Below are 12,886 nucleotides of genomic sequence, written 5' to 3'. Positions count from 1 at the left end.
GCCGGAGCTAACCCGGGCTGGCCCACGCTCCGGCTGCTTCGCCCGCTGCACCGATTACCAGCATCGGGGCGAGAACTCCAGATCAGTTTGATTATCTGAGCAAACGGCACTTATTTGGTCAAATTTAACTTCAGCGGGATCTTTCGGGGGCAGGGGGGGACGATACGGGATTCTGGCCCGAAAATAAATGAATGATATTGAGCTTTGCGCCGGACAACTTAGGTGGAGTATTAGTGTCTGATGAAAAATGGATCTGAAACATAATGCCTCCTAAGAAACTTTCATCAAAATTAAGTTCAGATTAATGTGCGATATTACGCATTTTTAAACTCCAGATAAAGGAAATATTTGGCAGAAGGTCTATTTCAAATAAGACATCTTTCATTTTCTGCTATAAAGAGGCAGAGGGACAGAAGTTACAGAAGAAGGATGAATGGAATAATAAAAGATAAGGGAGAAGGTAAAAATACTGATTCCCAATCTTTTATTGCAACCAAAGAAACTTTATTAAGACTTCACAGTGAAGCCAAACAGTGCTCGGCAAACACACTCTTAATAATGTTTGCTTCTAGTATGCTAAGGTCACATGACCACCCAAAGCATGCTTGGCCGTTATGGCACCACCCTGTCAACCGAAATGATACAACAGAATATATATATTATGAAGAGACGTAGTATTGCACTGCTATCACATTTTCTACATCCACGAAGGAGGTTCAAACGTCTCAAGTGATTGGTTGCCCATGACACTATCGTCTGAAGATTCTGTTTGTACGACAATGTTTGCCAGTACAAATGATGAACTTTTGTTGCATTTTGAGGGTCCAGTTACACGCCAACGGAGCTTTGGAGTCAATGAAAACTGAAGTTTTTGAAAATGCTTTGACTCCATCTGCATGAAAATCTGCATGCACACCACAGAATTCTCAATATTCTCAGTACTGAGATATATTCTCCTGGGACTTGGCCATTTACACTCACATGACATACCAGGTTTTGGGGTACAGATTAGGCAGACAAACTGAGGTCAACCCAAGTCACAAATGTGTTCAGTGCTCAAGTGGCTTTTCTCCTGGTTCTCCAGTTTCCTCCCACGGTCCAGAAACAAGCGTTTGAGGTTAAGCTGTCAAATAAACTGCTTGTGGGTGTGAATGTTTGACTGCCTGTTTGTCATGTGACGGACTGCCGACGTCTTCAGGGTGTAAATGGGATCGGCTCCGTCACCCTGCAAACCTGAATCAGGTCAAATGGTATAGAAGACAGATGGAATGTTGAATTTGGAGACAGTATTCACATTTTCTTTTATCAGTTTCTGTATGTGGTAAGTTAATGGCTTTGTCCATATGCATCATCAGCACAGACTCGAAAGCCCACTGAACACAGTGCAGTTCTTCCTTTGACATTGCCTCTCTGACTTAACATATTAGATTAAGTGTTGCTTATTGAACTTAAAGATAAAAGAAAAAGCAAAAAACTTAAAGAAAAAACAAATCTCTCACTTATATCTACATTATAAAAACAAGTTGGCCCATAAAGTAATAAAACTGACATGCTGGACTCCGAACGCCGATTTCCATTAAACTATCTGGAAACTGCTGACTGGGTCTGTCAAACGTAAACACCCGTCTGAGAGGTAAGACGTATGGTGCATTAAGGGGGAATAATTCCCTTTGTGTTTCCATGCCACAAGGATTAAAGTGCCGCCGTGGTGGAAGCGAGCAGGTAAAAGCGCTGTAAACCTGCGAACCCCCCATCGCCTTTACGAGGAAACATTAGATCGCATGTCAGGTCGGGCCTGTGGCCACGAAGCGGACGGCTTTGCTTCAGTGCCGGCCACACGCCAGTCAAACCCTGAGAGGCAGCGAGTGAGTGAGGGAGAGAGGGAGGCTCTGGTTGATTCTTCAATCGTCTAATAAACACCAGATGTTCCCTGGGTAATATATACACAGGCCCTGCGCCGTGTCCATCTCCGCAGCAGGAATAACACAGCCAGGCTGGGGCAGCCAGCATCGGAGGGATCACATCTACAGCAGCAGCAGCAGTGGGAGGAGGAGGAGGAGGAGGGATGCTGTGTCCCCATGAAAAACCTCACTTTTGGGGGGTAGAGAATGAAACGCCGGGCGGACAGATGACGCTTTTGACGAGTGATAAGACATCAAGTGTGCGGGTGCGAGTGCTGCACGTACAGATCCGAGTCCTTGCAAGCCTCTCTTATATCTACGCCACCGGCCTGCAATCCAGAGATAAACGACCAATTGAAATTTCTTTTTTAAAAGAGCGCTCTGAGCTCCCGTGGCCAATGGCGCTCCTCCTCGCCGGGCCTTATCTGTGACAGACTCCCAGAAACTGATAGGGGGCCTCTGGATTCCGTTCCCCCCGCACACTTACCGGCGGTTTATCTGGAGGCTGGAGCCTCTGTGAAATGGCAAACGGTGCCAGAGATATCATTCAACAAATCCCTGGCCTTCCAGTCCAAGCCCCCCCCCCAGTTCACCCTCCCATCCAAGTCCCCTTGTTGTTCCTGCACATGAGGAACCGACAAGGAGGTAAAGGAGGAAGGGGGGAGAAGAAAAATGGCAATACCCTGGCATTGCTCAGTGTTCACCACGCTGGCCAGGATGACACAACGGTGCTTTAAAGTCACGGGAATAGATTAAATCTCCGTTTATAAGTGGCTGTCTGCTATGTAATGTCTCGCCCTAAACAAACCGCTTTCTCATGAATATCTCAGATTTATTCCTCAGGGCTGCCGCGCACTGGCAGTTGAAGCCAAAACAAGATCCAACGTTGCCCTGACCCCGGTGAGGATTTAAGAGGACGCTCGGCGCGGTCAGGTTTATGTGTTCTCATCACCGTGACAGATGTGTAAAGTACATTTTGTAAATGTGCACAGCTTCATGTTGTCCCAATGAGGGCGTGCCGCACGTTTCGATGCATTCGCGTTTGCTCTAAATGAGCACGACGGAACCGACTGTGAGCGTCTTTTCCAGATTCCAGACGGTGCGTTGTCCGATCTGCCCTCTGGGCGCTTGTATCCACCTGCTTTCGCCCCAAACCCTGAACAGTCTGGAGCATTTTGATTGTCTACCCGGCTCTCTCAACCTGTCTTTAATCTGCAGTGGAGGATTTCTTTTTTTTTTCTCATCGGTAGCCCTCAGCTTCAAACACATGTGGACTTGCATTACAAAATTTTCACAATGAGCAAAGTGCATCGGTTACACACAGCTGGCATTTATTGTTACAGTTACGTGTCCAACCGACGGCAGACAATCGCAAATCACTTCCCTTGCTACATGGCAGGCGATATGTCAGATCCGATGATGGGCTGCATGTGAAACTCACGGAGGGATGCTGCTTCTCATAGGCATGTTCCAAGACTTCCAACCTATGACTGATTGAGCCAAGGGGACCTTCGTTTTAAGGGGTACGTCTGAAAAATGCCGTAATGCTTGTATTACCCACACAGAACGGCAATGTCTGCGGTTCTCCAAGATGTTATGCACACCCTGACTGACCTTTATAGCTGGATGAGCGCTTCAAGTACCTAACTTTGATGCCAACAGGAGAACAAATGCCGGTTAGTGAATATTCTACAAAGACAAACCTCTCGAAAAACACCCGTTTGTAACTGCATGTAACATTTTAGCGTATTTAAGCTGTTTGATATTGGTATTTTACCTTTTACCTTTGATATTTATTGATAAAGTCAGTTCTACAAATGTGTTTTCTAATAAAATAATCAACAGTTTTACATGTTCACATAATCATTTTTATAATGATTATCATTTTTATAAAAGTCCTTACATTACAGATTTCATGGGTTCAAAATACAGTGCAATGCCAACAATACATCCATAGATGTAAAATACATAATTTGAATGTATAAATTGCGTATGTGACACCCATAAATGGTTTATAGTCATCATAAGGTCATTACTCATCATCTCCAGTGAGTGTTGATGTGTGTACATATTTGTAAAAAAAGCTGTCATTTTACCATTAAAATTTCAAATTCGCAAATTACTCTCCACGGCTAAGAGAGTATTGTTCTTGATTTTGCACCACTGAGGCTGTTGTCACTAACTGAAGAAGTGCTGACGAGAACAATGAAACGGAGGCGTCCAGCTGATACTAAATTTAACAGTATATAGTGAATCAGTCAGAGCACGGTCTTTACAAATGGAATAAATTCATGCCAACAAAGGCCAGATAAAGAAATAAATACATCAACTGAACACTTACTGGCCGAAATATTGAAGAGAGATGTTGGCGATAGCCTTCATTTTTATCACTTTTGGGTGACCCAAACGTTCCCCCTCTTGAACACTTTCTGGATCCACCCTTGGAATGGAGAACTCCTCACACCAATCATTATATTGTCATGATGACTTCTTACTGTCCTCTTGTGGTTAGAAAGTGGAAAACGTTAAAAAACGAACCCCATTAATTTTAAATTGGAGCACAAATCCATTCGGCCGCTGTTACTTTGAACAATTTAGAGTTATTTAAATACTTGAAACACTCTCGTCACAAGGTGTTGCTCAGAATTTGTTGAGACTTTCTAGAACACTCAGAAAGGCCAGAACTTTGTCACATTCACACTCGCACATTTTTTAGAGCTCTGACACATTCTACAACTTTCACACACTCTAGAAATCTGAGACACTCTAGAACTCCGACACACTCCAGAACTCTGACACATTCTAGAACTCTCATACTCAAGAACTCTGGCACATTCTAGAATGCCAACACACTAGAATTGTGACACATTCTAGAACTCTCATCCTCTGGAACTCTGACACATTCTAGGACTCTGACACACTCATGAACTCTCACACATTCTAAAACTCACACATTTCCTGATTTTTAGACATTTTAGATTGTGCACACATTCTAGAACTCTGACCTAATCTAGAACTATGACTCTAATACGCTCATCCATTCTAGAACTCTCACACACTCTAGAACTCTCACACATTCTAGAACTCTTACACATATCTGGACATTTAGACATTTTCGACTGTGCACACGTTCTGGAACTCTGTCACATGCGAGTGCTGTTATATATTGTACTATTTTCAAACATTCTGTAATTCTAGAACTCACGCATTATTGTGGAACTCTGTCAAAGGTTAAAATTTTGCAAGTTCTAGAACTGTACTACAATCCACAATATCCCCACACTGTTGGCATGTTCCAGACATTTAAACCAACTAGAACTGTCCCATACACCACAACGCTAAAACATGCTAGAATTCTGATACATCAGAGGGTTTTTTTAATAACCTAATCTGGTACTATACAACACACTCTAGATCTTTGCCACATTCCAGATGTCTCACAAACTCCATAGCTTTCACAGGATTTTGATGCAATCTTGAACTTTGACAAATTCCAGATTTCGCACATTTTTAGAACTTTGACATTATCTACAACTCAGACACTCTAGATCACACAGATGTTGACACACTCTATAGCTTTTACACAATTCTGACACTTTCAAGAATTCGGACACTTCAAGAATTGTGATACATAGACAAATTCTAGAACACTCCCACAATGTAGATTATGTAATGTAGACTATTCCAAATCTTTAGACATTCTATAACTGCCCTATATTCTAGAACTCTAATACAGTTTACAACTCAGACAATTTATGACACATACTTGAATTCTTTTTAGAACTCTGACATTCTAGAATGGTCACACATTCTAGAACTTTCACACATCGTAGAGCATTAGAAGCTTCTATTTTCAGTGTCAAGCACACCTCTTTGCCTCCTGTATTCTGTGACTTCCTTTTACTCATCAGTTTCATTCTGGTTTGAATAAGAAGAAATGTGGACCTTTCCGAATATGCTAACTGACTTTAGAAAGATCTAAGCATCTTCACTCAAGGTTAATTGTCTAGAGCTATACATTCTAGATGAAACCCCATTGCTGCTTTCAGTAGTTTCCAACCACAAACCAAATGTAGCGTCTTTGATTGAAACCAGGACGGTTGTTCGTCTCGTCTCCTGGACAGATAAGAAACAAACCAATCTGATAGCAGCTGACTGGGAGAAGCAACCTTTCCCCTCTCTATCGGCTTGCTAATTGGGACAAAGTGTGATACGTCTGCATATGTGTGTGTGTGTGTGTGTGTGTGTGTGTGTGTGTGTGTGTGTGTGTGTGTGTGTGTGTGTTAGTTTGTGTGAGTGCACGTGCGGCAGCTCGGTGTGGGAGGGCGTTACTCACGAGGCATGATGCCTTGGTCTGCCAGCTGCTCTCGAGTCCTCCTCTGCTGAAGTCTTAACTGTAGGACTGAAGACGGGAGGAGGGTGAGGAGGAGGAGGAGGAGGAGGAGGAGAGAAGGGAAAGGTGAGAGAGACGAGGAGAGACAGGTGAGGGACGGAGCAAAAGCAGGAAGACACGTCTGCATATCTGCACAGAACGACTCCACACAACAACTTTGCCCACAAATATTTCTGCGAGCAGGATGTTGGGAATGATAAACACAGCTCCTGGCTTTCAAACAGATCTGCTCAGCAGTGTGTGGTCCTGTGTGTGTGTGTGTGTGTGTGTGTGTGTGTGTGTGTGTGTGTGTGTGTGTGTGTGTGTGTGTGTGTGTGTGTGTGTGTGTGTGTGTGTGTGTGTGTGTGTGTGTGTGTGTGTGTGTGTGTGTGTGTGTGTGTGTGTGTGCGTGCAGGAGTGGTCTAGGTGGGAGCCCGAGGTCATAAACACAGAGCCTCCTCCATGTCTGTCGGTCTACGACTTGCTTTCTCTGTCTGCGCGTGTTTTCTGTCCCCTTCCCGTTATCCGAAGGGTCGGATCTGACGGACGAGGATGAAATGTTCCTCCTTCTGTCTTCTGGTGGTTTACGTGTGCGGGCCGCGGTCGAACGCGCATCCCTTCGGATGCGAGCTAACGACTTTTCGAGCCGGGGGAGCCACATGGAGCACCTCCGTTATGTAACGCCAGGCCTTTCCCTTCATCTGACATCTGCTTCGGTTTACAGAGGAGGAGGAGTGGAGGTCGTGACCCGCTGCAGCACACAGCAAACTCAGACATTAGTTTGCTGACTGGAAGACGACCAAAACATGTAACCGATACGGTCTCTGTCAGCTTTTCTTTTTGTCACCTTACACACACACACACACACACACACACACACACACACACACACACACACACACACACACACACACACACACACACACACACACACACACACACACACACACACAACAAAGCCAGGCTTTTTTTTGTGAGTTGTTATCTTCTTATTTCTCTGCAGTATTGCTCTCAATGAAGGCTATCGATAACAGATGTTGAGTTTGCATGTTCCAACTCGATTTGTTGAGAGAGGTTGGGGAAAGAAAACTGTGATGGGGTCCAAAGGCAATAAAACACAATATTACAGTTGTTGTGTTCAGGTCAGCTAATTCGCCACTGCCATTCTGGTCTTTTTATTTGAAAAAGCACGTAACTTGCCAGCATTAAAAGACCAGCTAATGTCACAGTACAGGTGCTGCACAGTCGGTGGGCTCATGCAAATTTCATTAAAATGAGCCGATTTCTTAGCCTTGCTATTTTTAATTTTTTTAATTTTTTTCCTTTAACAAGCCATAGTACAGGTGTTGTAATTCTGCTAATGCTCAATGCAGGATCTTTGATTGATTTAGCGGAAAAATACTTTTATTAGCAGGCTTACAGAAAGTTACAGTACAGAGGTGCTATGCTTTTAGTTTGGCAATGACAATTTAATTTACATAAGCATGTCTGTAATGCTGGCTAATTTAAGCCTCAACTTTGACTTATTTATCGAATTTCGAAGTGGTCAGTAAACTTTTTGGACAAGCTAAATTTGCTATACTGCTGCATGCATGCACACGGTTTTGTAAGGCAAGTTTTTTATTGCCACATCTTAGTTTTGTCACCAAATTTTCCTCATACTTTAACCTTGACATTTGGTATCATTGATATTTCTGGATTTTTTTTTCTCTTGTACAAATAAAAGTACCATAGGTATGATAATCGTTGGCTACATTAGCCAAGTAAAATCTTATAAGTAGGTATAACATTTCAAACATTTTGTGAAATGTTTTTCAAACAACGTTCAAACAAGCTTGAACACACTGGTTTTTTTGGCAGCTGGCAAACTTTTTGATCCAGTTAATGTAGCAAACATCTGGCAGCCTCAAATTTATAATTTCATGGAAGGTCTCTTGATTTTTCTTTTTTTTTTTCACGCAAGAAAACAGGTGAAAAATCAAATGTAACTTCTCCCTGTTATTTTAACGGACAGGTTATCAATAATTCTGCCTGGAAACGCGGTGCAGCTGCCACATAATCTGCTCTCTCTGCCGAAAAGCGTCTCGGAGGCCAAAGGGCTGCCGCTCCTGATTACAGAGCGTAGACGTTATAGAGAGCGGGGCCGAGCCGGGCTGCGTAATCACAGATTGCTGAACCGCGCTCCACTTGCCTCACTGTTGACTTTGAAATTCAAGACATTTGTTTCAACTTGGGCTTTCTTGACAACAAAGGACATACAAATCCACGGCCACATTTACAAGATTTCAGATTTATGGTATAAATAAATTATCACGCGGGCCTGGTTTGCGCTGGCGAAGTGGCGATAATTGCACGAGCTCGCGGAGTGATATCCTGATTTATCGTCCGGCACGTCCAGGGCCACCACAACAGAGAGAAACAGGGTAATAATAACAGCACGCTTTCACACTTACACGTCCAGCAACTTAGTGAGAGAGCTCAGTGTTTGTTAGTCCTGAACGACCCTTCAGCGTGAGCACGGAATGCATTTGCGGCAGATGTACGAGCGCGACTGTATAACATGTGATAAACAGGTATTCCTCAGTGAAGAATTAGGTTTATTTTAGTCGAATACCCCTGCACAACATGGAAATCCACCTTAAAGCAGAACTCGCATATTTTATTCAAACTTTGTCAGGTGTTTCAAGCTATGTGATGCTACATCACAGGCCAGTTGCCGAATTGCTAATTGTGTGGCATTAAATGGCTTAAGATATGAACAAAGTCAAACTTCACTGGTTTCCTGTCTCAGAAAGTGGAAGTAAGTTAACTAATTGCTCATGTACTTTATAAAGATAAATAAACTTAAAACAGATGTTGAAAATGTGGATTTTTAGATTTTTCCTTTGGTGTAACATGACGAGATCAAATTAACAATTAAAGTAAGTTAATTAAGTTAATTAAATGGACTTTTGCCAGAGTTAGACGGTTTGGAGTTTTCACAAAACTGAAGTCAACAATCGTTAACGGCTAGCTAGTCCTCGGTAAAGAAAGTAGTTATCGTTTTGAGGAAATCCTTCAACTATGCTTGAAGTTTGTTTGGGCAAAGTAAACATCAACACAGATAATGGCCAACCCTGGAACTCAACATGGCTGCAGTAGGCTCGGCCAGACGAGGGGAATTGAAACAATCGACATGGCTCACGGCTAACCCTTACACTTCATCAACAGAGGTTTTAAAATGTGGAATTTCGTACATTTCCGTTGGATTGCCATACGCTAGATCAGACATAACAGTGTCCTGAATTTAAAAAAATAAAAATGGAGTTGATCAATGACACGGCTAACTGCTATCACTAAGCAAAGAATCAATTTGCATTCGAGCTTTCAGTAAAGTATTTACCTACAAAATGAAATTTAACAATAGCACAGCGAACAGATAGCACCCCCCCCGTCCCCCCCTCCCGTATGCTAGGTCAGTCTTAGGTATGTAAGCCGTAGTACAGCTAACAGTTAACCGTTAGTAAACAGATGTCTTAAAATTGAGGATGTCAAAGTTCAACTTTGCTGATGTGTACGCTTAAAAAACAGGAACCAACAGGAGCACATAAGCCGATCAAAGTTTTTCAAGCTATTGCTAAAAGCTAACCATCACAGTCAGTGAACAGACAAGCGGAATTATCATTGTCAAGAAGTTACGTGTTTTCCACATGCTAGGTCAGACTTGGACATCTTTTACTTTTGCACAACGACGTAAACAATAGTAAAGCTAACATCAACGCTCAATGGAGAGACATTTTCTTGAGGTTTTACAAGGTTTTTCTCAACATTATTCTGAAATTTATTTGTTTGTGACATTACTCAATATATTGTATTGCACATATTATTTATATATATTACATATTATTTACACAAATCCGATCATCAAACCTTAAAAAAAGTTTGCTTTTGGTTGTGTTATATTCCTTTTTGGCCAATCAGTGTGTATACGTTGTGATAGATTTAATAATGAAGCTTAAACTACTGTCTCACTAGCTGAATCTAAATTTAGAGTTTTAACAATCGGTCAGCAAAATAAGTAAGTAAATAAAAACAATATTAATAATTGAGCCATTTTTGTCCAATCTTTTCTCAATTCCGTTTCATTCATTTGATATGTACCAGCTCAGTTTGGTGACAGTGGATCATGACAATTCTTCCAACAATATTACGGTGTGTGTACAACAGCTTGGCTCAAAAATGTAATATTTACCCTCACTGTCGTGATTTTCTGATGACGGCTGGGATGATAATTTAAGACAAAAACCACCATGAAGCTCAATAACCGAAGCAGAATTGGATTTTACACCAGCTTGACTGTGATGTTTTGTAGCTTTCGACAGTGACTATGCTGACGACACTTTGGTTTTAAGGTACACATGACGCCTCTGCCGCATGCTTACATAACAGCGGCGATTGTTGCGGCAGTTTTAGGGAGCCGTTAATCAAACTGGCCTGAGAACGAGTCACTAACGCGCTCACAAAACACTGGGTGCCCCCGCTGGGAGCACTTAAACCAGATCTCTATCTTTCCTTTTCGCTTCAGCCATGCAGCAGCAGTTCCCATGGCTTTGATATTGTCAAAGCGGAGAGTGTTTTTCGCAGTAACCCGAACCTGCAGCAAGCTTAAAGAAAGCCGTAAATCTGGAGAAAGTCAGATCATCTTTGACCCGCCTGCCCTCTTCATGTCATCGGCTGTTATCCTGAGGAAATTTACAGTCGTCTTTAACTCTCCTTATGCACAATATTTCATAGGCACTGGGTAGCGTTGATGGTAACCTGTTCACCCACCTGACTGTGGGATCAGCTTATCTTTACATCTGTGCTGCATTAGTGACTGACCCATCCACCTCAGGGAAAAAAGAAGCAAATCCGCCCTCTTGTTTTGCCTCATGAGTGCCGAGGGGGTGGAAGTCATTTCCCCCCGCCCCACTCATGTGCTCCAAACAACTCCAGAGGAAAAACATCATTTAGCCTGGACATTTCTTGCATGCCAATTACAGCTTGAAGGGGGCAAATAGTGGAAGCTACCCTGAGCCGGCGGTACCAGAAAGACAGTAAACGCTGCTTTGGATCCACTCTCAGTTACATTTTCCTCAAGGAGGTGGCAGTGTTGGTCAGACTACACACCCTGAAGCTCTGGCTTTGAGTGCATCTTCAAGAACAAGATAGGGAAAGTGTATGAATAAGAAAGTGATGGAATGAAGGGACATGAAGCCCTGGCCTCTGATACATGCTAGATTTCGATTGGTCCTTATTCTGCTTTCCAGATGTTCACACACACATCCACACGCAGGCATACACCATCTTCCAATGCAGCCACATTTAGATAACCTCTGACCTCCCCCCCCCTGACGTCTCATCTCCATTTATCACTGTAATAGAGTCTGCGGCTGGCTTCCTTCAGCAACAGCAACAAGTGTGCTGTAAAGACAGAACAAGTGCACCAACCTGCCCGAGACATCACCCTGAACCTCACGCATTTACATGACTCATACGCAAAAAAAATCCACAGTCCATCATTCGCTCAATATTGAGTCGGATTATGGAAAACAAATCTTCACACGTGCAATGTCAAGTTGAGTCACTTGTCCCAACTTGTCAATAGATTCACAAGTACATTGCAAAAATACGAGAATGTGAGTATCATTTGGGCAATGACAATTTGTTACGATTGCCCAACTTGTCATTGCATGAATGAAGACTCAGAATGAATAACCCAACGTGTCATCACCCAGATAATAATTCAGGACAAACAACCCAACTTGTCATTGCATGGATGACATATTAGGATGAACCATAACCAAACTTGTCCATTGCACAGTGATGAGTTGTTTGGGTCATCAGTCTCTTTGCCACTGCTCGTGAGACACACCTGTCGTGCCTTCTGCTATGATTGAGGAGATAAATGCCAAGACTTGGCTGTCGCAGTGTTTACAGGCACTCAGCTGTGCACAGAAGAGGTGAAGGCGCGAAGCGCCGGACTTACCTGATCTAAACTTGCTTCGTATCAGTATAGAGTGCTCGGAGCCCAGAAGAGTCATAATGCTCACAGTACAGTTCCAGTATTTAGAGGCTGCAAAATAAAGTCACCGCGACCCCGCCGGCCACCCCTGGAGCCCGCTCCGAGATGAGACGGAGCCCGCCTCATCAACGGTGTCAGAGGGAACTCTAGTGTGAGGGTAAATGAAGCGTCTGTGAGCCGGCAGCCCCCCCCTCCGCTCTCTTCCCCCTCTGGTAGCCGATGTAGGAGAGTGTGTGTGAGTCTGTGGTAAGGCCCTGACGAGGCTTTGGTCCCATCCAGCTGAGAACTCTGAGCAAAGCAAGGGGACAAGCGCAGAGAGATATGCCCCGGGAGGAGGGGCGAGACGGCACAAGGGTTTTCCTCCACCGAAGCCCCGCCTGCCACATCCCACCCAAACCCCCCCCGGAGGCAGAGCGGGGCCCGGCTGATGACTTCTTCCTCCCTTGTTACCAGTGTAAATATATCTGCCTATCAGCCCCTGCTGAGCGTCATTAGAGGAGAGAGGGAGAGCTGGATGAGGGATCGAGGGAGGGAGGGGGATCAAGATAGAGACTCTGAAGCAGATGGTGA

General features: G+C 43.6%; 1 protein-coding gene across 1 annotated transcript in view; it reads right to left on the bottom strand.

Moving 5' to 3' along the window:
• myocd (myocardin) overlaps positions 1–12,335 on the bottom strand; it is a gene marked incomplete at its 5' end in the record, with an annotated part of 34,830 nt that extends 22,495 nt beyond the window's left edge. The window contains 2 exons of the mRNA XM_080473697.1: positions 6,238–6,303; positions 12,281–12,335. Coding sequence (XP_080329823.1) covers positions 6,238–6,303; positions 12,281–12,335 — 121 coding nt within the window. The remainder of the gene's footprint in view (positions 1–6,237; positions 6,304–12,280) is intronic.
• Between the last annotated feature and the right edge of the window lie 551 nt (positions 12,336–12,886).

The sequence above is a fragment of the Lipophrys pholis genome (assembly GCF_963383615.2).
Source record: "Lipophrys pholis genome assembly, chromosome: 1".
NCBI lineage: Eukaryota > Metazoa > Chordata > Actinopteri > Blenniiformes > Blenniidae > Lipophrys > Lipophrys pholis.
Note: the sequence above shows the minus strand (reverse complement) of the source record. Positions and strands in the feature narration are given on the sequence as shown.